This window comes from Raphanus sativus, chromosome 5, assembly GCF_000801105.2.
Source record: "Raphanus sativus cultivar WK10039 chromosome 5, ASM80110v3, whole genome shotgun sequence".
Classification (NCBI taxonomy): domain Eukaryota; kingdom Viridiplantae; phylum Streptophyta; class Magnoliopsida; order Brassicales; family Brassicaceae; genus Raphanus; species Raphanus sativus.
In genome coordinates this window covers 31,528,760-31,553,102 of record NC_079515.1, presented here as the reverse complement: position 1 = coordinate 31,553,102, position 24,343 = coordinate 31,528,760, and the positions used below count along the sequence as shown (strand labels likewise).

General features: G+C 35.5%; 6 protein-coding genes and 1 pseudogene across 6 annotated transcripts; 3 read left to right on the top strand and 4 right to left on the bottom strand.

Moving 5' to 3' along the window:
- Nucleotides 1-62: 62 nt before the first annotated feature.
- On the bottom strand, nucleotides 63-1,980 carry LOC108859845 (UDP-glycosyltransferase 73B5-like). The gene is made up of 2 exons (XM_018633753.2): nucleotides 894-1,980; nucleotides 63-689 (listed from the first exon to the last, which is right to left on the bottom strand). The coding sequence occupies exons 1-2, from the start codon at nucleotides 1,882-1,884 to the stop codon at nucleotides 226-228; spliced, it is 1,455 nt and encodes a 484-aa protein (XP_018489255.1). The 5' UTR covers nucleotides 1,885-1,980; the 3' UTR covers nucleotides 63-225.
- Nucleotides 1,981-2,709: 729 nt separating this feature from the next.
- Nucleotides 2,710-4,833, bottom strand: LOC108807898 (F-box/FBD/LRR-repeat protein At5g53840-like). Its single transcript, XM_057010331.1, has 4 exons — nucleotides 4,708-4,833; nucleotides 3,460-4,347; nucleotides 3,231-3,374; nucleotides 2,710-3,128 (listed from the first exon to the last, which is right to left on the bottom strand). Exons 2-4 carry the CDS (start codon nucleotides 4,315-4,317, stop codon nucleotides 2,838-2,840), a joined length of 1,293 nt encoding a protein of 430 aa, XP_056866311.1. The 5' UTR covers nucleotides 4,318-4,347; nucleotides 4,708-4,833; the 3' UTR covers nucleotides 2,710-2,837.
- Nucleotides 4,834-4,956: 123 nt separating this feature from the next.
- On the top strand, nucleotides 4,957-7,028 carry LOC108859223 (uncharacterized). The gene is made up of 6 exons (XM_018633102.2): nucleotides 4,957-5,253; nucleotides 5,355-5,590; nucleotides 5,658-5,746; nucleotides 6,016-6,206; nucleotides 6,290-6,613; nucleotides 6,699-7,028. Exons 2-5 carry the CDS (start codon nucleotides 5,485-5,487, stop codon nucleotides 6,369-6,371), a joined length of 468 nt encoding a protein of 155 aa, XP_018488604.1. The 5' UTR covers nucleotides 4,957-5,253; nucleotides 5,355-5,484; the 3' UTR covers nucleotides 6,372-6,613; nucleotides 6,699-7,028.
- Nucleotides 7,029-8,925: 1,897 nt separating this feature from the next.
- Nucleotides 8,926-10,196, top strand: LOC108856685 (protein IRX15-LIKE). The gene has a single exon (XM_018630547.2). It carries the CDS (start codon nucleotides 9,016-9,018, stop codon nucleotides 10,006-10,008), a length of 993 nt encoding a protein of 330 aa, XP_018486049.1. The 5' UTR covers nucleotides 8,926-9,015; the 3' UTR covers nucleotides 10,009-10,196.
- A 6,063-nt stretch (nucleotides 10,197-16,259) lies between these two features.
- On the bottom strand, nucleotides 16,260-17,056 carry LOC108860528 (dirigent protein 6). Its single transcript, XM_018634394.2, has one exon. It carries the CDS (start codon nucleotides 17,017-17,019, stop codon nucleotides 16,450-16,452), a length of 570 nt encoding a protein of 189 aa, XP_018489896.1. The 5' UTR covers nucleotides 17,020-17,056; the 3' UTR covers nucleotides 16,260-16,449.
- Nucleotides 17,057-17,985: 929 nt separating this feature from the next.
- On the top strand, nucleotides 17,986-19,707 carry LOC108861884 (F-box/LRR-repeat protein At3g58930-like; annotated as a pseudogene).
- Nucleotides 19,517-20,018, bottom strand: LOC130512844 (uncharacterized; the record flags this gene model as incomplete). Its single annotated transcript, XM_057011244.1, has 1 exon — nucleotides 19,517-20,018. A coding segment is annotated over exon 1 (486 nt), but the record flags the coding sequence as incomplete, so codon positions are not given.
- Nucleotides 20,019-24,343: the final 4,325 nt, after the last annotated feature.

Below are 24,343 nucleotides of genomic sequence, written 5' to 3'. Positions count from 1 at the left end.
AAGCAACAAATTAATTCAATACCCATATCTTTGACCTCAGATTAACAAGATAGCATCTAATATTCAGTAAAAATATTTGATTAAAATTCAGCGACCAAATACACACATCTCATTTACCAAATACATTCCATCGAATGTATACGACCGACTTAGCGGTCGTAGCGAAAGCTAACGGTTAACATGAAACATGTTAAATAGAAACATGAAAATATGTTCACTTTTCTTCTACTTTCTACCGTTCACCTCTTCCATGAACTTGTTCAAATCATTATAAGAAGACCCTCCTTCCTCAACAGCTGCTCTGGCCATTTCGCCTAGCTTCTTAGCCCGTTTCCGCCTTTCCTCTGCCTCTTCCCCAACTATCACTTCTCTCACTGCCTTCTCCACTTCCTCTCTACTAATCAACTTTCCCTTTTTCACCAACTCTGTAGCTCCTACATTCACTCCTGTTTTCAACACCTTTGTCAATAGCTTCTCGTTGTAAAACTGTTCTGCGCCCATCGGCCAAGTTACCATAGGTAACCCCGCAGCAATACCCTCCATAGCCGAGTTCCATCCACAGTGTGTCACAAACCCTCCAACCGCTTTGTGGTCAAGTATTAGCACCTGTGGGGCCCAACCTCGTATGATCAGTCCTTTCCCTTTTGTTCTCTCCTCAAACCCTTCAGGCAACCACTCCTCATTTTCACCTATCCACCAACACCAAAAGTTAAATTTGTTACGTTCATTTATCCCACAGTACTCCCACAAACATTAGCCAATTTACTCATTGCCATGGTATCAGATCATATACATAGAAATAAGGAAAAATACATAAATATTAATTTTGAGCATTGATATCTTGATAAAACTATGATGATACATATATAAGAGCTAAAGAGGAACTCATTTACCTTGGTTTTCGTTTTTCCTAACCACCCAAATGAAATTTTGACCAGAGCCTTCAAGACCGGAAGCAATCTCTAACAGCTGCTCGTCGGTGAAGCTAGTTCCGCTGCCAAAGGAAATGTAAACTACTGAACCAAGTGCCTTAGACTCGAGCCATTTCAGGCACTCCGTCTCATCAACGTTTGCTTTTTGCCCTCTTCCAGCTTTCTCCGCAAGATCTATGTTGGAGAGCGAAAGCGGACCGATATGCCAAGCTCTCTTCGCAACAGAATCACGGTAAAAGTCAGCATAAGTCGATTCCAGCTCGTAGAAGCTATTCACCAAAACACCAAAGCTGATGGACTCCGAGTCTCTGACCTCTTTCATAAACTCTCCCCTTGGAGTTTCGTCGTTGCTGACATTAGCTTGCTGTGATGTCATAAGTATGTCCCCGGGGAGACCAGTGATCACGAAAGGTGTAGAACGCATAGCGACTTTCTTATGAGGCTTATGAATCCTCATGTTATAAGAACAGCACAAGGAAAAGAACGATGTGCCGTGGAACACAAGTCTTGGCACACCGAACTTTTCGGCGGATTGCGTGGCCCAAGGGAAGAACATATCGGCCACAAGACAGCTCGGTTTGGTTGTTTCAAGGAAACTCTCCAGTTGCTGTCTCATATACTTGGTAGAGAAAAGAAACTTCAAGGACAAGTCACCTGCGTCAGGTTTTTGGTATGAGTTGATGAAGTCAACGTTCTCGCACCCTTCAGGCAAACCAAGCTCTACACAAGGGAAGTCAAAGATCTTGATTCCAATTTCGAGATCAGGGTTTTGATTTTTGAATGCTTGAATTGGTTTCTCTAGAATCTTAGAGTTGATTGGGGTTGTGATGATGGTTGATTTGGCTCCCCTGCTGGAGAAAAGCTTGGCCATGTCTAGAGTTGGAATCATGTGGCCCTGAGCCATGAAGGGAAAGAAACAAATATGAACTGGCTCAGAGACTTCTCTGTTCATGTTTGGTTGCAGAAACAGGATCTTGGTTTTACAGGATGAAGCAGAAAAGAAAACAGAAGAAAAATGTAATATTTTGCAGATCCAAGCAGAACAAACAGAGGATTTTCTTATGTACACACACGCATATAAACGCACTGAGTCTCATGTCTATGCAAACGTCATCCTGATTGTACTTTTGTGTTAGTTTCTCTATTATTCGTTCAGGTTGAGTCATCTTTGGTTGGCTATAAAATGGGAATCTTGATTCTTGACATGTGATGTGTATTTTTAAACCAATTTCTGGCGTCTCTCACTTCAGTGACGAGTAAACTTTGACTAATGCATTTAAATTCTTTTTTTTTTTTGACAAAAAAATAGAATTCTAATGCATTTTAAAATTCGGAGAATAAAAGTTGATGATTAGGACTGAACCTTAAACAAGAGATACTTTTTGGTTATATAAGGCTAAGGAATACTTGAAATATTGTTACGATGATGTTATTGTATGTTTTTGGTTCAAGTGAACTTGTGCCAAAGAAGTGAAGGAACTTGTGGCTCTTCTAACATACTGCGAAAGTCACGTCTTCTGACGTACTAAATAACTTCAACCATCCACACTGTTTGTGATCACTTCCTGTGGGAAATGTATATTGTGATGCCTAGTACTTAGGTTTGGTTTGTATTCAGTTTCGATTAGCTCGGTTTGGTCTTTGTTTGGTTTTTGAGTTTTGTTTGGTTTGAATTTGGATTGGTTTCTAGGGAACATGTTCTCATGTTTTCTCCATCATTGTCAAAATAATCTCTCATCATATATCTCCTGAAATAAAATAGTAGATAATATGATTCCGTCCTATACACTATATAAAGAATTAAACCATTAAAATATTTTGCCTAAAAACCCAACTGATTAAATTAATCAATTTAACAACTACAAAAATAGCCTCAACTACAAAACCCAACTGTTCAACTACCAATTAAAGAACAAGAACTTGGCAAGTGCTCGAGCATCTTTGCATAGCAAGGATTTCACCGAGGATGACATGCTTTGCCTTAATGCTATTGTCATCACGAAGACTTATTGTCAGTTTCTCCAGGATTGTTGAATTCTCCAGGAAATACTTTACTAGTTTCATTTCTCTTTCATATACGAAGATTCGACTTTTCAATTCCATAAACTTGAGGGATGACACCAAACATGGAGGCACTGTCGAAGACATCGCTTTTGCTTCTCTATTTTCTCTATAAACCAAGGAGGCATCCCCTATCTGCAAAAACAAAAATCAAACAGACAAAAACAAGTCGAGTAGAGCGATGCATAAAAGCTTTGACAAACTAATTGCGTCATAAAAGGGTGTAAAGCTATTCACCAACAAGTTGAGAGATTCTAGTTTTGGGCAGCTCTGAAGTAGATTTAGTAACATTTCCAGATCAAGGTAAATATATTGACTCGTCAATCTTGACAAGGAACAAAACTGAAGCTTCGAGTCTGGAAAGATGTATGGAATGATTTCCTGATAAAGCAAGAGCATATAAACATAAATAGAATAAAATAACGATGGTTATTTAAAATGTTCATATGTTGACATGCATGTATACCTCCCAAAAACTACAACGAATAAATAGATCGCTGACCATCGACATAGCAGTGAGGATATCACGAGTCAATCTTCTCCCGCCAAGGTCATTATGATGGACACCATAAAAGAAAATATCTACTTTGTCTAAGAAACCCGAATGGATGATCTCAAATTGATTTCTCAAGTTAACATCAGTCTTCAAACACTGGAGTAGAGGAGCCTCAATCAGAACGTTGTAAAATGTATATAGGTGAATTCTCTTTAGCGTCCGAGAGCGCACTTGTAAACCCTTTGCAACTTTAACAGAGTACCGAAAGATCTTCAAATCTTCCAGAGCTAAAGACCCCGAAATAAGTTTCTCCAACGTGGCCTCATTGGGACAGCGAACAACTTCTAAATCCATGATCTTTAGGCAAGGTAAAGAAACAAACTCAGTATTAACCAAGAAGACATGAGCGAGCCGTAAGCGTACCAATGTCTCACAGGTATATAAGCTCAGGGGTATCAGACTTAATGTATAAGCGATTTCGAAAAATATATCAAGATGCTGAATCCCTCTTGCAGTCACAAGATCAATCCATGGGGTGATAATCAAGTTATCACAAATACTTAGACAGACTTTGGAGATCAAAGAGTCCTTGTGGTAACTGAAAAACCGGTCAGTGAAACTCACAAACTCACTGCAATTCTGGAAATGGCGGGATTTCAAGTCCAATCCAACAACGTGTTGCCAAAGATTTCTCCATCTGGTAGCCAATACACTTGTTCTCACAGCATCTTTTGTAGAAAGATGACTAAGTATGTCATGTATTAAAACATCAGGTAACTGGCTTATACTATCTTCCTCTGATCGCATATTATCCTTTGTAATGATCATTAGTTTCTTTCTTCTATTCACACAACTAATCTGCATGATTGCATCACCATGTTAATATATATATTATAAATTTTAGAAAAGGCCATCACCAAGTTTTGAATAAGGACGACAAAGGAACAAAATTTAAAATAAAAATAGGACTAATCAAACCAATAAACTCAACAGGAACTGTTGACAAAAAAAAAACTCAACAGGAACTGTAGCAATTAATCATCAAAGCCAAAAAAAAACGTACAAAAAGAAAACGATGGAAGACTCCTCATACATAGTGACAGAATAAATAGTTACGAGGTGGTGCTTTAGGTTTACAGAAGACAGTTTTTGTTTCATTTTCTGATGATTACTAAAGACATGAAACTCCTCCATAAACAAAGAAAAGGAAAAACGCACCACGATCTCGCCGTATAGAGGCTGGATAAAGGCGTTGCAGGGGCCGCCAGAGTATTAGGGTTTTTTCCAAAGATACGACGATTCGTTGAAAAAGAATTGTCTTACAGTAAAAATCTATAAATTAATCTATAATATAATGAGGGAGTTGAGGCTCTCCCTGCTTGCCACGTCATCATTTTTTCGAAGATGGGCTTTTCTCTTTTATTTTGGGCTTCTCTTAAGAATATTTTATCTTTCCGCGGCTCATAACTTCTCATCTCAGTACTCGACTACAGAAAAGAAAACACGATTAGGATTCTGCCGCCTCTGTCTAGATTTATCTATGGCGATTCCTCTTCCTGTTTCCATCTTCTAAGATCGATCTTTAGCACTCTGCGAACGTTTTTTCAGGATCTTCCCATCGACGCCGTTCCCTACTCCACCTTTAACTCCCTCCGCCTCGGAAGATCCACCCAATATGTTGTCTGTCGAGTTGAGGCTTTCTGTTCTTCTTCTTCGTCACATGAGTGGTCTTCATCATGTCCACCCCCTGTCACGCGGTCTAAGGTCAAGATAGATGCTGCTATTGAATTTATATGTTACTTCTTCTCCAAATATGAGTTTCTTTTTCTTTTGGTTTCAAATCTGTTTGTTTTTTTACAACCTAGGCGGCGGTGGCAGCACCGGCGGGTCTTCGTCAGCGAGCGAGTTTCCGGTTGATAATCAAGGACTGGTTTCGGATCCTGGATCGGAATCTGGAGAGCCGGAGCTTGGATCCTCTGATCTGATCAGCAAGCCATGGATGCGGAGAAACATGTTTTAACTGATGTGCCTGTGATGGAGATCTCTCTTGAAGCCGACGCAAACCCTGAAGCCGATGTCTTGGAGATATCTACAATAGCAGGTTTGGTGGTCTGTCTCTTGATTTTGTCTGATTATATTATAGATTTCTAATGTCTTTATGGGTTTAGGCGAAGTGGTGACGAATGGTGAGAAGTCGAAGGCAGGGAAGAAGCAAGCTAAGGCTCCATCGGCAAAGCTACTTTCTCAGTATTCTCAGGTGGGTCAAGATTCATTAGTGATTTTGTTTATTGGTTTGATCTAATAGTCTGCGAGTTGCGCCTTTAAGGTTCAGCAGTGTGCAGTTCGTGTAATGTTCTTTTTTGAAGGTTTGGTATTTCAGTTCAGGCCCGGCGAGTTTAGTTGGCTTCATGTTTGGTTCTTTTATATTCTCCCGACAGAACTATGTTGTTGTGTCTGAGACTTTACTACTTGACTACGATACTTCTGTTTCTAATTGTCCCAGTGCTTTTTTCTATGTAATTTCACAACCCACACCGTATCATGAGGGGTCCTGTATCAATGGAAGCTGATTTCATTTGCAAAGCTTGGATTGTTGAGGTCCTCCAACATAATGGCTGGTCGTCCTTTGCTTACCGGATGCAGCAGAAGTTAGACAAATCTAGCACTTCTATTCGTTGGAATAGATGCGTTTCTCCCAATGCTACTGGTGTTATCAGGCATGAAATTTATATTTTCATACACAATTTAGATAACACTGAGTTTTTAAAAGGACATTATATTTTTTTCAATTTTTTTGCAGAGGTGCCGTGTCGAGCTATCAGTTGATGATGGCAACGATAGTGCTACGATTGTGTTGTGGTCTTCGAAAGGGAGATAACTAAGCTCACTAAGAGAGATGCTTCTGATCTCGCTATTGAGTTGTTATCCTTTTTCTCGCTTACACTACATTTGTCCACAGTTAAAATTGGCACAGTCACTCTGAAACAAACTACGTATGAATGACGTTGGAGGATAGGAACTCCTGAGATGTCTTGAAGAGCTTGCTGGGAAGGAAAACATTTTCAAGATATGTGTCACTTCATACATTTTCACATCAAGCCATCGTATCTTCACTGTCTCTAAAGTAAGTGACAATAGCTTCTTTGACACCAAAGCAAAATGTTTTCTTCTTGCTAATTTGAAATAACACATTTGAAAATATCTCACAGAGTAGCAGCAACAACCAAGCTCCAATTGATGAAGGGGAAGGTGGAGAAGCAATTGCATCTGTCAGCAACACTGCTGCAGCAGGAGACTATGAATTAAACCCTCCCAGTTTGGAAGCAAAATAGAATAGCCGCAAACACATTGCGTGAGTGATAGTTCAAATGCCCGTTCTGCTCTCAACCCCACTTAGCTTTCTTCTGTTTAGAATTTTTAAGTTGCTATGATTTTTATTTTTGACAAAAAATTTCTCTGATTTTGAATCCAGTTTCTTCGAGGAGGACAATTACTAAGTTTTTATATTAAAAAAAACAGCGTTGATGGCACTTTACATATTGTTAATGTCTACAACTAAATGCATCACTCCATGTTTATATGGTACACGACTTTCGTAAAGAAACGTAGCTCACACAAACACTGCATAAGCGTCCGTTTAGTAGCCATGCAGTTAGGTGGAGAGCATAAGGTTCATGATTTTGTTTTTCTCTCTCTTTAAAAAGAAAATTTCAGATGCTAAGATGAAAACAAATGTAAACAAACTAGATGGTCATAGTCGACAGTTAAAACAACATTTTATGTCATAATAAGAATATATACACATACCTACGTAAGTCCAATAAAACAAACAAAACACAAAACAATTCATCCATATATCAACAAATCTTCACTTATAAAATCAATAACTCGGCTAATCCATTTCAAAATCTTAAAAGGAGCTTCCTAGACATGAGTCACTCTTTCACCGATAAAATAACACAATACCAACGTTGAACAACCCCGCGCTTGCGCGGGGGTTCTGCCCCTAGTAATACTAAGAGGTTGATTGTTTCTACTTCTAGCTTTTAGAATGGTTTTCATTAATTGTTTTTCAAAAACCACTTTATCATCCACTCAAGATTTTGAAGAAATGGTTTTCCAAGAATTTAGGGAAACTAGTTTTTGTAACAACTACCCACTTTATCATCCACTTTATATACTAAATAAATGTTTATAATTGACTGATTAATATTAAAGAGAAAAATACAATGGAACGAAAGCAGGTTCATATATTTCTTGAAATATATTAAAATGAAGTGCAAAAAATAAATTGTCGTATTAGTCCTTTGAAAAATGAGAGTACAAAAAAATTAGAAACGAAAATATAAAGATATTGTTTTAAGTTATAATATCTTGTGTACTTCCCTGTAAATAAACGTAATTTTACTTTAAAATACAGCCATTAATTTTCATAATATTTTGTTTTGTTGTATTTATTTTTATTTTAAAATAAATCTGTATCAGTTTATTTTTAGTGATACTTATGATGTTTTTATTTTTTTCTAGTAAATATTTTACCATTAATTATTTATTTTAATCTAAAAAAACCAAAATATAATCACCAATCAAAGTTTTCAAAAAATTAAAATCTACACCGAAATCAAAAACCAAAAACTAAAAACCAAAATCTAAAAGGTAAAAACCAAAAACTAAAATCTAAAACCCAAATAAACAATCATCACCTAAAATTATGGTATTTTAATAGTTTATACAAAATCAGACAAAAAAATTTTAAGTAAATCTATCTCTATAATAGAAATTTCTATTTTAGAGGAAAATATAAAGATATACATTATAGATGTTCGATAAAACACCTGAAACCATATATTACCTTTACCATTCTATTGGTAGAATAAGCATATTAAGAAATAATTTAATTATAGGTCACTGTATTTGATATAAATAACTAATAATAGGCTTTCTTTTGGTCTTTTGATGAAACGAAAACCAGAAATCAAATTTGACATAATTTAAGTAGCAGCATGAGACAAAGGATTATCGTATATCAAATTCAGTTATAAGACAAAGCACCACTATTTGGAATAGACCAGATAACTAAACTTAAATTAGTTTAGGCAATTCAAGAAATCAGAATTCATCAAAAGTTGACATACTTTAAAGGAGCATAATAAAACAGCCAAAATGTATCTATTATGTAATAATAGGTTTTAGTTATGTATACTTTTAGTGTGTGTTCGGAATTTAAAATGTTTAATTTGTGCCATTCATCATTATAATATGATTAAATGCTTGAATTAATACCCCCAATTTCAAATTTCGAAATCTGATCATTAATTAATAAAACAAAAGTAAAAGCTGACAACGACATCCGTTTCGGGTCCGTAGAAATTACCGGTTCAGTAAGAGAACTCAAAGCAATTAGAAATTTCTTTTCCTTTGTTTGTTTATAAAGCGTTCCCCAAAGAGACTAGACCACCAACACATTTCGTCTTTGTTCTCTCTTTCTTTCTTTTCTTTTCTTCAGATAAAAAAAAAAGTCCGAAAATGAAGAACAATGCAAATACTAATTTGATCCTCTTCCACCACCACACTCCCCTAACCTCAAAATCAGCTTCCGCCGTCGCCGCCGCGAATCACCACCGTCTCTTGTTCATCTTCTTCCTATCTTTCTTCACCTTTCTCTTCTCTCTCACTCTCTTCTCATCCTCACTCCACTCCGCCGCAACAACCTCCCACTCTCTCTCCTCATCTCCACCGTCCTCCTCCCTCTCGCCACCGATCCTCGCCGCACTTCTCCACTACACTTCCTCAACACCACCAAACACCTCGATGTCATCCTCCGAACTCTCCGCCATCTCCACCGTCATTAACTCCAAAGGCCCCACCTGCAACCTCCTCGTCTTCGGGCTTTCCCACGAATCTCTCCTCTGGAGATCCGTCAATCTCAAAGGCCGCACCGTCTTCGTCGACGAGAACTCTTACGCAGTTTCCAAATTCGAGCAGAACAACCCTGGAGTCGAGGCTTACGACGTCGTTTACTCGACCAAAGTCTCTCAAGCCAGTAAGCTTTTGGGTTACTATAAAACCCGACCCGAATGCCGACCGGTTCAGAATCTGCTGTTCTCCGATTGTAAACTGGGTATCAACGATCTACCCAACTTCGTGTACGAGATCGAGTGGGATGTGATTTTGGTTGATGGGCCGCGTGGGTACGCCGGAGATTCCCCGGGAAGGATGGCTCCGATTTTTACGTCGGCGGTTTTGGCGAAGAGCAAAGATTCCGGCGAGAAGAAGAAGAAGAAGACGACGGATGTTTTTGTGCATGAGTTCGGGAGGAAGCTTGAGAGAGTGTACAGTGAGGAGTTTCTGTGTGAGGAGAATCTGATTGAGGTCGTCGGAGAGTTGGGGCATTTTGTTGTGGCGGCAGAGAAAGGGGAAAAACAGGGGAATGGGTTTTGTCGGAATTCTACGAAATTGTCGGAGCCATTTACGCCGGATATTGGTGGAGATGCAGAGGTCGGTGTCGATGATGACTGAAAGTGAGTTACTTTTGGACTTTTGGTGGCTCTTTTGTAATTAATCTAGCTTTGAGGTTTTTTTTTTTACTGTCGTTTAGTTTTCTCGTATGTTTTAATTTGGAGACGGTTACGCATGAAACCATGATGTAATCCAAAATTCCAAATATAAATGTCAACTATATGATGAAAGCATCAAATTTGTGATCAGTTTAACTTTGTATACTACTAGTAGGCAAAATTTTGAAAAAAAAGTTAATACTTAAAAAAAAGAAGATTATATATATTGTTTAACATTGAAAAATGTAATTATATTATATTTTATTCGTGAGGTACTAATATAGACAACATTCATTTCAGAGTGGAAACTTTTTCTTATAAAATGCTCTAAAATGTGTCGGTGGTGACACAAGGGCCTGAGCAAGCGGGACTTCCTCGCAATGTGGCTACTCCTTTCGATTTCTTTCGACTTTAGTACAAAACAATAAACTTATTAATATTTTCGTCTTTTACAACTAATTAGTTCTCAATTTTGAAATAAATTGTCTGAATAAATAGCGAGTTCCATTTATATTTTAGGATATAAAAAATCTTAATACCATTCGTCGGTGGTGGATCCATGCAATTTTATTTTTGGAGCACGGTTTCAATCCTCGCTAGCAAATATTATACTGCACTTTTTTACTAAATATAGAGGCTGAAGTCTCTTATAGCAGAAAATCAGTCGCAGGTACTACTATGTTAGTAATATTCGATTGCAGTTACTTTTAAGAAATTTACGATTATAAGTATTGTTGTAACATGTATGGCTTTAAGATCATATGTGAAAAGAATAGCATTTATATTATTTAAATATAAAGTAAAGACAAACTAAACGTGGTTCCCTAATAGTCGTATATTGTCTACCTCTATAACAAAGAAAATATACTTACTTAAAGAGAAATTAGACTGTATATACATCAGAAATAATATATAACAAAGTTGTATATAACAACACCTTGACTGAATATAACTTGTATTTAGCCTCGCTAACTTAGACGCATGTAAGAACCTTGAGTACGCATCCCATGCCGCAAACTTGCACATTCTATAATCAGTAATGTAGCTAAAACTTTCTTTCAAAAAAAGTAATGTAGCTAAAACCATCTCCAGTTATTTATGAGTTATACATCACATCACATGGAACACTAATCCTTATAACTAAAGATAATTATACTTAACGAACGCATTAAGTATACGCGCGGTACATGATCATTTTATCATGGGTGTTTTGAATCTGAAATTTGAAGTGATATGATTTTTAATGAGTTTGTAGATGATTGTTGAGAATTAAAAAATTCGATGTAATTTTTGTTAAAACATTCTACAATCTTATTTAAAACAGTGAAATTTAAAATTTTATTTTTATAACTAAGAAATTTCCTTCAAACACCCTAGAATTTTATATAAAAATCATTTTTAAAAGTCAATCATTATCACAAATGTCCTAAGTTTGTGATAAAAAAAGTTTAGACTATTCCTTTCAAATTATTTTTAATGTACATGAATAATTTATAAAATATTTATAGAATTTTATAAACTTAACCCCATCCTCTAAATAATAAACCCTAAATAATAATTACTAAACCATAGATCCAAATAATTTTTTGATTGAATATATTTTGCAAAAGTGGTAGTTAATTTGGGATATTTTAAGCAATTTCATTTAAAGTAAACGGAACTATGTTAAATTACTACCATTTTATACAGAAAATCCTGTAATAAAACTTAATAAGTATTACTGTTGCCACATGTAACACTACAATATCTAAAAGGATTTGTATGATTAGATACCTACAACGGTCCTAGGTCAATGAAAATTTGGTTACATTATTCATCTAATAAAACATTACAGTACATGAACCTTTTCCTCAACACATAAATTACTATATACAAAACGAAAAAATCTTTACAAGTATCCTTTTTTTCTTATGGGTCAATATTAACTACTTTTATTATAAGCTGGGTACTAAATACATTTCTGATGTATTATTCAATTTTTTTCTTCCAAATGGAGTCAAATTTTAGAGAAATATCTTAGTATATCCCTAAAATTTTATTTTATCCAAATATAACACACAAAAATAAATGACCATAAAGTTCAATTTAAAGAACTAAAATACACTTATATCCTTATCGTTAATTAATTTATACTTAAAATTTAAAAATATTATTAAGATATAAAGTAATAATTTTAAAAATACTTTTTAACAAGATAAATTTTTAAATTTTGGAAAAAAAATTGAAAAAGTTTGAAAGAAAAAAATATATGTTCTCGAAAATTAATTATTTATACATATTTATAGAGTAAGTATAATTGTCATTTACTTCATTAATAAAACATCACTAGATTTTGATCCGCGCTTAGAAAGCGCGGGTTTGTTTTCGAAATTAAATATTTTTTTTGTGAATTTCTATATAAGATAGTGTATAGGTTTACCCTTTCATTTATTTTAAAATTCGAACCGAACTGTATCAAACTGAAAAAAAACCAAAAACTGAATGAAATTTCAACAATAACCGAACATATCATATATCTTTGAAACTGAAAAATTAAAACCGAATCAAAAACCAAATGGGTATCTTAATTTTTAAATGCATATTATATACTTACAAATATTAAGCATATTCAATTTATAAATAACCAAATATCCTGAAAATACTATTTATAAACCAAATTATTCAAAAAATAAATTATCTAAATATTTCTTATTCAAAATACTAAATGTATTTGAATTATCAAATATTTTTATCCAGAACAATCTGAATTATCCAATATTTAAACTGAAAGCCCTAAATTATCAGATATTTTATCTATAAATTCGTAGTTACCGGAAAAACCAAACTGAGTTGGACCGAAATTTTTTTGAGTACAAAACCAGTTTCCAACTTTGCTACTGAATCGAACCAAAAACCAAAAAAAAAAACAATTGAAACCAAACAAATTTATAAATAATTAAACGATTCTTAAATTTCTAAAATTAAAATAGCAAAAACCCAAATATCTGAACCGAAACCGAATACTGAGGAATAATAATGTATATACATATAAATGGTGTTAAGAAAGCATTATATTTTTACAAATTATTTAACCTCCTTTTAGTGGGGATACATATATTGTTTTAGACGAAATAAAGTATAAGTAGTGTTTTTATATCCAATCAGGATCCATAGTCAAACTGGTAAACCTAGTGGCTGTATATAATTAGGACTAACTTATGTTCTTCATGTAGATTTATATTAGAGATTGTACCAACTGATAAGTTTCTACAAAATCTGGACTTAATGAAAACTATTAATTAAGAATCCGATTAAACCCAAAAATCTTCTATTAACCTATGAGCCGATATCGATTGATCCGACAAAAACTAAAACATCTTATAATATGTTTGAAAAAAATATTAGTATAATTTAGAATTATACATAAACTGAATAATAATATTTGATTTTTCATATAAAGTAAATGTATTGTATTTATGGAATGCATTTCAAATTATAAGTTTTGTAATGATCAATACTATTAAAATTTTAATGTCGATAAATTATCTCTTTTGTTTAAAAACATACAATGGGTTTAGACTTATCAATAAAATTAAGTTTATGATTGCTGAAATGAGTTTTCTTAATTTGTCATAGATATAATGAATTAATTTAATGCATAGATATAGTTTTAAGCCTAAAAACAAAATTTTGTTTGTAAATTTAGGGATATTTTTGAAAATTTTATCTTTTCATTAAAAAACATAAATGCTTCTGTTTCAATATATTAAAATTTAGAAAGAAAACGTAAAAGGTTAATTGTTTTTGACATTCGGTATTTAAATATTAATTAGCAATATAATATTGTTATGTAAAGTGAATATGTAAAACTGTTTTGATATGTGAGATAATACTTTTCATATATTATCCTAAATATAAGAATGTTGTTATACAATTTTTTCAACATTATTAGGAATAAAGTCTAACATATGTATTTTGTGATATTTTTGTTTATAGATGGATGATTACGTACTGATACATATATATAAATATGGATATGTTTTGTAATAAATTCAACATATGTATTTTGTTTTCTTTTGATTCATATATACGGTGTATCTAAAGGGAGCTGTAAGTTAACTATTCTATGTCTAACTTAGATTAATGATTAATTAGGAATCAAAACAAAAGAGTAGTAACCGTTTTAATTTATGCAAAGGTCCCACAGATTTTGTTGCTATAATAACGATTGGTTATAATATCTGGTCAGTTATAATAGATTTCATTAAAAATAAAGAGGTGCAATAACCTTTTGTAAGTAGATTTTTTGAGAATGCTTCTCTTTTAATAGTATATAGATTTAGTCATTTTTCTCTTAATGAAGTCTTTTAAAAAAAGTTCCCTGAATTTTATTGTAACTTAAGTTATTTAGGAATAAAAATAGAAAGATGAAAAAATAGTTTACTCTTTTTTATTAACTCTATTTTGGAACTAAAAATGAAAAAAAAAAGATTAGAGAAGATTTTACAGGTAAATATAATTTAGAGTGAAAAAGAGTAACCATCTTTAACCAAAAAAAAAGAAAGAAAGAGTAACCATTAAAATACTCTAATTGTGTGAGCTCTAAAGCATGACGTGTGCGGTGTGCTACTCGGTGGTCCTATAATCGTTGCTTGGTAAATCACCATGGCGAAAAATACTGATCAGCATGGGTTGACGGTGAAACGACTTATCATGTATTAACCACATAATTATATATATCGAATTGGTCTGATCAACCCATTTATTTTAAAGCATGACAACCCTAAAAGTAACCGGTGGTGGTGGTCTAGTGGCGCTTGAGAGAATTGAAAAACCCAATAAGGCAAATCCGGGTTCAAACTCCACCGGCCACACGGTTATAAGTTATTGCTTTCGATTTATTTGAATGCCCAGGAGAGAGTCTATCCGTGGGCTGTACCTCCACCCGGAGGTTAGGCTTGTGTCATCATTGACCCCGGGTTTTAACCTTTTTTTCTCAAAAAAAAAAACATGACAACCCTAAAAGCAGTTCCACTAATTTGCAAACATTGATAAATTTAATAAACAATTTCTTTCTGGTCAACATAATCAACAATTAAATTATGTCTTTCATTAAACTAAATTTTGTAGAAATAATTCGCGTTGTAAAATTTGGGTAAAAATCTAGTTTCCCACTAAAATTTGATAGAATAATTCGCATTATAAATTTAGTATTTGTTTTTGATCAAAAAAGTTATGTATTTGTTTCAAGCTTGTGTGACGGAGACGCACCTCTGAAGAAACATGTAGAGTACGCGTTAAATTACTGGGGTCATGGAAGCGCGTGCGGATAAGAACCGAACCTTCTGCAGGAATATTTTAGGCACTCGATGTGGCTCGAGACTCGAGGACATTCTTAAAGGTTAGCTAGGCGCGTCTCTTGCCTTTCACTCACGTGCTGCACGTGAAGCGTATGTTACGGCGAAAGCGACTAACCAGAACTGAAGAGTCACTGAGGCGGGCGATAGGCGTCGGTGACAATGAGGATGCACTGTATGTTCTGTGCTCGCGAGTGAGATTATTCGTGTCCGTAGGATAATAGTGTATTATGGGTCGTGTATGTGACCCGCTTGGTTTCATTCGAGTTGTAATCATTTATTTTGTCTTGGGTCTACGCACGATTTGACATGATTTTGGCGGTGAGTTACAATAACATAAACAATACACAAATTGGATATTAGATGCTGATCACAACCATATGAGTAGCTGGATGTCTAAACGGATCAGTGCTTCTAAAATATGTTTCTTCTGTTTTTCTATTTTTTTTTTGATAAATTCTGTTTTTCTATCTTACGTCTTTGTTTTTATTTTATTCGACATTCAAACACGATTTATTTGAGTTATTGGATTTGTTTTTAAAAAATAGTGTTTAATTATTAATAAGATGGATTCTTTTATAGTTTAAAATTAGGTAAGATAGACATTGTGATAAGTGGCACGCCGTACTCGATACATGATGAAACATATGTTACATGGGAGCTTGGGGGCTATGTGTAAAGTGACGGCTGGAGTGAGCTATTTTTGGCCATGGTTGATGACTTGATGGTGAGGATGCAGTTAGAGTTCGCACGAGAGTAAGCAAGAGAGAAGAATAAATTCAAGCGGATTACATTTCCCCAATCATCCAATGTTCTTTTACATTTCTTGACGTAGACGGGCATTTTCTTCAGTTTCAAGCGGATTAAATTATTTGTTATATTTATATACGATATTTATTTTCATTTTTATTATTGCAGCTAACTCGATTAGGGAAACATTACAACAGAAAAACGATAAAACAAGAGAAACGATTTGACGAAAACACATGAATAGAAAATTACAACACTTATTTCGAAACACATTGTCGCTAGCCACACACACAGTTTCCAAACAGAACACGCATTATTTAGTAACATTCATAAAGTTTAATATCCATCTTTAAACGGAAATAACTTAGCCCTTCAGACGCATCCGTCGCAACGGTAGCGATCCCACGTGCCATAAAGAAGTCACCAGTCCCACCAACGACTGGTATATCTCTTGTCGGCTCCCTCATCAAGTCTGCACCCATTATGTTCAACGTCCCTTTGTGTTCCGTCGAGTTAAACACTAACGTCATGCAGATCCAAGCATTGACGCCCAACTTCTTGTCGTAGAAATAGAAGCCTTGTGCGCGAGCCACATATTCTGAAAGATAGTTCTTGTCCATTGTTATGGGGTCGTCGAAGATCACTAACTCTCCAAAGCGGAAGTTTCCTAATCCTGGAGGGTTTACGATCGCAGCTGAGGTGGCATTTGCAACATTGTCGCCGCCATTATAGATGATGTCGTGGTAGTAGAAGGAAAATTGTTTGCAGGGCTTCTTCTGATCAATGTATACAGGGGACACGGAAACAGTATGGGAAAAGAATAAAACCAATAAGAAGAATAATGAAAAGAGGACTTTGAAGTTTTGATTCTCTACTAGAGATGTCATGGTTATAAACTAGTGAGTTGTGAGTTGTGTGAAATGGAGTGCTCTTATACCAATTTATACAGAAGTGTCATTTGGTGTGAGAGACTTTTTTTTAATTAATAACAGAAAGAGAGTGACAATATGATTTGAAATTTTAACGGACCAAAGCAGGGTTGGTGGTAGCTGAACTACAAGTTAATTTAACTCTCGTGACAGATTTAAAACCGTTTGGTGAATATGATAAAACATCACGTTGAGCATAATCAATAAGTGAGAACAAAAACGAAATTGTGAAAGCCCAAATGGAAGTTTTATACACAAGGAACTAGTACGCAAACGTCGATAACGCCATGCACGTTCTAGCTTTACCATGCTTCATTGTCTCTCTATCCTTTAGCCCCTTGGCATTATTTACCAAAATACTTTATTAATAACGCAGACTTCGGACCTGACCAAGAAATTGACAAAACCGACATTCGTTATTAATTCTTATTTACGGCCAGTGTCTATCACAGTCATACCGCCGAAATGACTAAAGATATCATTCCAATAAAAGAGATGAGATGAAACACAAGTGTATCTAACTAGAGGTCTTTATAGATAGTATTTCCAAAACCTATGAAAATAAATTAATATAATGATTATAAAATCTAAAGAATATATATATATAATATTTCCAAAATTTTGTGTTATAAGTTAAAAGGTGATGAATGCAACTCCCAAAATCTAAACCTTTTGAATAATGAAAGATTGTGTTAGGTTTATAAAATCATCAAACTAATAACAGTAGATTTTAATAAAAATGTAGAAATCTATAAACTAATAACACTAGATTCTATTCTAACAATCATTAAAAACCTAACTCCCACTAACACCTCCTAATCCGAATGCAAAGAGTCAAATTTCCTGAATGAATTCCTCTCTTTTCTGTCTTGGCCTGTGTTTATATTATGCTCGATAGCAAAACGGTTGTGCTTTTTTAAAGAGTTCGTGATTTTTTATTAAGGAAAGTGTGTAATTTCAGTATTTGTTCGACTGTTTTCTAAAGGAAAACAAAGTTTTTTTTTTGAAAGGCCCTTATGTAGCAAAAAGTCCATTGCAAGTTGACAAAAGCCTAAAAGTCCGGTTCGGTTCACGTTGAGACTCGAGCGTAAATCGTTGGATTCTGGTTTTTAATTAGTCCGGTTCGGTTCTATTTGGTTTGATAACCGTTCCAAAACCAACCCGAACCAAGTGTTCATTTGTCCTTTGAGCCGGCTTTGACGCAATCGTTTCCGTCTTCCTCCTTTTATGAACCAGCGAGCGATTCACCACTCCCACTCTCTCTTTTACAGGAAAACACCAAAACCTTCCCTTAGAATAGGATCTTGTACACCATCCCAGGTTAACTCACAGTCTTACTACTGATTTCAAAATCAGTTTGCTTTGTGTGCGTTCTCATATCTTCTCCCTCTTCGAAGAGAAGATGGATGGTATCGGAAGTCTACCCGAAGAGGTTCTCTGTCACATATTATCTTTCCTCACGACAAAGGAAGCCGCTTTAACCTCGATTCTCTCCAAAAGATGGACAAATCTGTTCACGCTCGTCCCTAAAATCGACGTTGACGACTCCGTGTTTCTTAATCCGGAGGAAGGGAAGCGAGAAAGAGAAGGTATCCTCCAAAGCTTCATGGATTTCGTGGATAGGGTTTTATCCCTGCAGGGCGATACTCCCATCGTTAAATTCTCCTTGAAATGCAAAACCGGCATCGACACAGATCGTCTGAACCGTTGGATACGTAACGTCCTCCAGCGCGGCGTCACAAGCCTCGAGCTCGTCCACGACGATATAGATTCGGATCATAGGTATCTTCTGCCTAGAGAGCTGTTCGTTAGCACCAAACTGGTGGCGTGGAGGTAGTAGAGACACTCTCTTGCCAATGGTCAAGACTCTCCGCTTCGAATCCACGTGGATTCTGCTGTGGGACCGTCTCGAGGTGTTTCTCTCTGCTTTCCCTGCTCTTGAGGAGTTCTACATGGCTGAGATTGAGTGGCCTGACTCGGACCAATCCGTGTCTAGTCAAAGCCTGTTGAAGTTAACTATCTACGCTTGCGGTTTCGATGACTGGAGAAATCCGAAGAGCATTTCGTTTGATACTCCGAATCTAGTTTATCTTGATTATTCTGATTTAGTTGCCGCGGATTATCCGAAAGTTAACTTGCCCAATCTAGCTGAGGCTGTGCTGGACCTCAAGTTAACTGAACATCAGACTGAGCTATTACGAGCACCACCGGATGATGATGTTTTTCTACATCTTGGAAATGCTCGGAAGCTCATAAGTGGCTTAAGACATGTTCAGAAACTTTTCATTTCTGCTGGGACTCTTGAGGTCAGTTTTTTTTTTTTTTTTTTTTTTTTTGAACATTTGGTAAAAAGGGTTTGGTCCTGTTTCAGCTACTTTCTCTATGCTGTGAGTCGATGCCGGTGTTCAACAACCTCAAACTTCTACGTATTATTAGTGCTGAGGATCTGGGATGACAAGTCTTCTCTAGGCTGCTTTTCTTGTTCTTCTTCAGTGTTTGCTTTTCTCCTCTTCACCTGCTTTTTCTGCTTCTTCTTTTGACGTCTCAAACGCTTCTTTGATGTTTTCTCCTCCGCAGCTTTCAGTCTCTCTTCTCTTCTTATGTTAAACTCCGCCATTTGTAGACGCTTGTTGTAGTCAATATCCATCCTTATGAGTCGGTCTTGTTCTCTTCTCCTCATTTGCAGGTACTGGTGAAAGTCACCGGAACCAGAACCAGCCGAACTTCCGGATGTATTGCTAACGCGATCAGGGACGTTATCGAGGATTCGTCTGAGCTTTATCTCTAGATCCTCCTCGTCTTCTAGCATCACCGGCCGTTTATACTCCACGATAGATGTAGATCCTCCGTGATGATCTGACTTCTTCCACTCCATTAACGCTGAAGCCGTGGCTGCAACCACCAATCTGGTGTCGCCTTGCTTAGATTTACCGGTCGACATTCTTGTGAAAACCCTAACCCGGTCAAAAGATCAATCGAATACCAAACACGTACCCTTTTATTAACTTTTAAAAAGGTTTTTCAAGAACACAGAGCTACTAGATGGTTTGATTAGTCTTTCGCCCTATACCCAAGTCAGACGAATGATTTGCACGTCACAAAATATATCACAAGACAAAAACTCGTATCAAAGCCTAACTTGATCTTTCTCTCTCGGATGATTCTAAAAACAGTGAACAAGTAACTCATCTATTTATAACCCACAGATTTTCCTTTTATTTTTTTTTTGGCAACTCAACCCACAGGTTTTCCTACTACAAATTGCCTTAGCAATTTGATTAGCCGACATTATGTGTCCGATTGGTGCATTTTTTATTGTTTTCACTTGTACTTTTGTTGCAGCGGTTTTCTTAACTCAATTGACAATTAGTATTGGATAATGATATGTGGGATATATGCTAGAGATATGATATATACGAGAATTGTATAGATAAATATGTAATGAATAAGGTTAATAATAAACAAGTCGTTATGTTCTTTACATGGTATCTGAGCTAAGATATGAACAGAAAAACATTCAAGAGATTATTCAGTATGGGCAACGAGACAAAACAAGTGGCGATAACTACCTAAAGCAGTTGTGTGTTTCCATATTCATTGTTTTCCTCTGACAATCTTGGAAATATATAAATACAAGATAAAATATAGGGCATATTGTTCGGTAGAAATAAATAAATCCAGAGCAGTTGCTTTTGGAAATAAACAAGTAGAAAGAGAAGATTTTAAGGAGACTTTTGCTCCGGTTGTTAAATATGACAACGGTTAGGAGTATATTGCCTGTGATAGCAGGAAAAAGATGGATTGTACATCATATAGATGTACATAATGTGTTTTTATGGAAAAATTGAAGAAGTGTATATGAAGCTTCCACAAAGATTTTCTCGTTCTGATACTAAACACGTGTGTAAGCTGCATATGGAAATATATAGTTAAAGAATGGTCCAAGATGTTGGTTTGAAAAGTTAAGTGAAGCCCTAACAAAGTTTGGATTTAAGCATTCATATATGAAGAGTACTTGTTGTTCAAAATGGTCATGTGGAACTTCGAGTCTTGATGTATGTGGACGACTTGCTGGTCTGTGGAAATGATATGAAAATCTTGGTTAAGTTCAAAGATTATTTAGGAAGATGCTTGCATATAAAAAATCGCGGAAAACTCAAATATTTTGTGTATAGAAGTTGGTAGAGGATATGAAGGCTTTGTGATTTTGCAAAGAATATATACTTATTATTTAATCACATGAGGTTGGGTTGCTTGGGTCGAACCTTTTGCAACACCGATGGAGAAACATCACAAGCTTGGGTCAGACGCAAGTCCATTCCTTCAGCTAGCAGAGAAATACAAAAGAATAGTACGAAGGTTGATATATTTGTCAACCACAAGACCTGATATATCATATTCTGTCTATGTTTTAGCGCAATTTATGCAGACACCGAGAGAAGCACAATGGGACGCAACACTTAGTCGTACGATATCTGAAAAGGTCGGTTGGCCAAGGAATTTTGCTCAGCTCAAATCCTGATTTAAGACTCAGTATACTGTGATGTAGACTGGTCATCATGTCCGACCTCTAGGCGGTCATTGAGTGCATATGTGGCTTTGGTTGGAGACTCATTAATCTCGTGACGAACAAAGAAGCAAGATGTAATCTCACATTCCTCAGCAGAAGCAGAGTATAGGTCTGTGGCAGAAGAATGAAGAGAGATCAAGTGGTTGAAGCATTTGTAAAAGGATTTAGAAGCACCTCTTATGGATCTTGTTTTGTGATAACAAATCTGCTATTTGCATTGCTTCTAATCCAGTTTTTCAGGAAAGGACGAAATATATCAAATCTGATTGTCACCAAGTGAGAGATGCTATATAAGGTGGATTGCTATCTACGGTACATGTTAGGACAAATGAGCACTTGGCTGATGTTTGACCAAGACTTGGTCGGGTTCAATTTGAAAAACTGTTGTTCAAGTTGTTTATACTCGTGAATGAGGTCAATAAAAAACAAGTGGTTATGTTATTTACAATTAGCTTGATTATAATTTGTATTGAAGTTTTATCCATATTGGAGAGTAAGCTACATATTAAAAAAAATTGTTGACCAAAACCAAACAAATATAATATAAACTGAAAATAGTCTTACGCTTGCTGAAATCATTCAGAAAAAAAAAAACAAGTTCACTTTCTCTTATCAAAGCTTCATGAGAATGTGTTCAATCAAAAAAATGAACTAAAAAGAATTTCTTAAGAAGGTCTGCAGCCGGTTAAGAGCTACCACAACTTATTCCATTACCGTCACCTTTTCCATCTCCACCTCTTCCACTATCACTGCTGCTTACTCCATTGGACCATTGCCATCATAATTACTATCACTTGTTCTGCCTCCACGGCTTCTGCTCCCAAAAAGGCTCGGCCTCACATACTTTAAATTAGCCAAGAATCTGAGATTCCTCTAGGCACTCGTTCCCTACCAGACGATAACATATGACCACCCGATTGAGACTGGTGAATCCGTTTAAGTTGCGTTGTGCTAGTGTTTGGATAAGGCAGCAAAAGTGGAGCATTGCGTACTGAGGGACTGTTGAACTATTCAGATTTTTCTCCTTTTTCTTTGTATACTCTGTTTTCTGTTTTATTGTTCTTGTGCAAGAACATGTTTTTCTCAACACTCCTTTTCATTATTTATTTCTTTCATGCATGCTTACAATAGATCGATCATACTTGCTCTTTATACCAGACTCAGTAACTGACTTTAATCATGCTTACTTACTCTCTCACACCTAATCCATACTTCTAGCTTTTAGACAAATCTTACAAGCAATTAAAAACACTGTTCTAACAACTCTTCTCAGACCACTCTCTGATCATCTCCTAGTTACACTAACTTAGTTAGCTTATTATCTAACCTCTTAAGATGACTAAAGACTCTTTAGAGATGCACTGCAAGGGCTGACTTCTTCTCTGACTCTAAGTTCACTTATCTTCTTCTTTCTCTTGCATTTACGACTTTGATTCTCTTCTTCTTATCTTCGTTTGTGCTTCTTCTAACTACTGTCTTCACACCTAATCGAGGAATCAATTCTCAACGAGGACTGCAAAAAGGTTAAAGATTTTATCTACTATTAGTTGGAATGTGAATCTATAGTATTGAACTTTTAAACAAAAAAGAGTATAAAACTGAGCAAAATTCAATAAATGAAAGTCTAAATCGTGAAAAGAGTTTCAAAAAAGCTAAGAATCTTCTAAATTTAGCACTAATGGCCACACTATAATGTTAAAACAATACTAGAATAATACTAGGGTTAATTTGAAGCAAAGAACAAATCAACAAATTTTCTTCAAAACTATTAAGATTCTCATCTCGTGATATTTTAAACATATGTCACCCAGTTTTCATTATATAGTATGAGAAAAATGATATATAATCATGGATTTTCTTATCAAAGATGTTGTCTCCCTAGATACATCAATCTTGGACAAGAGAGCTTTCAGCTTCGCCTGGTCCTGAACACAAGTAATACTGCAGTATCTAGGGATGTGTCTTTGAAGAAAACAAAGGTTGGAATTGGGAAAGACAATGAAGAAACAAAGGATAGCAGCCTGGAACTTCAACAAACAGTAGCATAACATCTTAAAATAAAGGTACTGAAACTCAAGAAGATATTCTGTGGCCAACAACTAGAGCATATATAAGGAATAGAAGATTCATATACCATTTCAACTAAATGGAGGTGGATCATGAAGTAGTTGTTCATCAAGGAAGGTGTATAAAATGAGAATGATAAATACTATATATCAAGAAGAGGAAAAATAAAGGTAATGAGGAAGGTAAGCTCACGAGGCGTGTTACTTTACATGCGAGGAACCTGGAATTACTGATGAAGCTGTGAAACATAGGGATTTGAGGAAAGTGATGGATGCTGGGATGATTGTGATCAACAAGAACAATTGAGAAATCACAGAAACACCTGCAGACAAGAAAGTGTGCACAGTCGTGAAAACTGATGAGATTGGGCTTATTCAGAAACTAATAATATGAGTGGTTCAGTGTGTTAATCAGACATATAGAGTGGGATATGTAGAAACCTTTGTTCCAGTCTCTCATGCATGTTATGGTTAGAACATTGGTAGTCCTTATTGCACAAAACAAGTAAGATTGCAGTATACTTCTTATGTAATTTTCTTTATATTTAAATCCATAATTATACATTTTTTAACAATCACAAACCCAAGTCTCAGAACTTCTTTGTTGAGATCTGCAGTTTGTTTTTGTGGTGGAAATGCAGTTTTG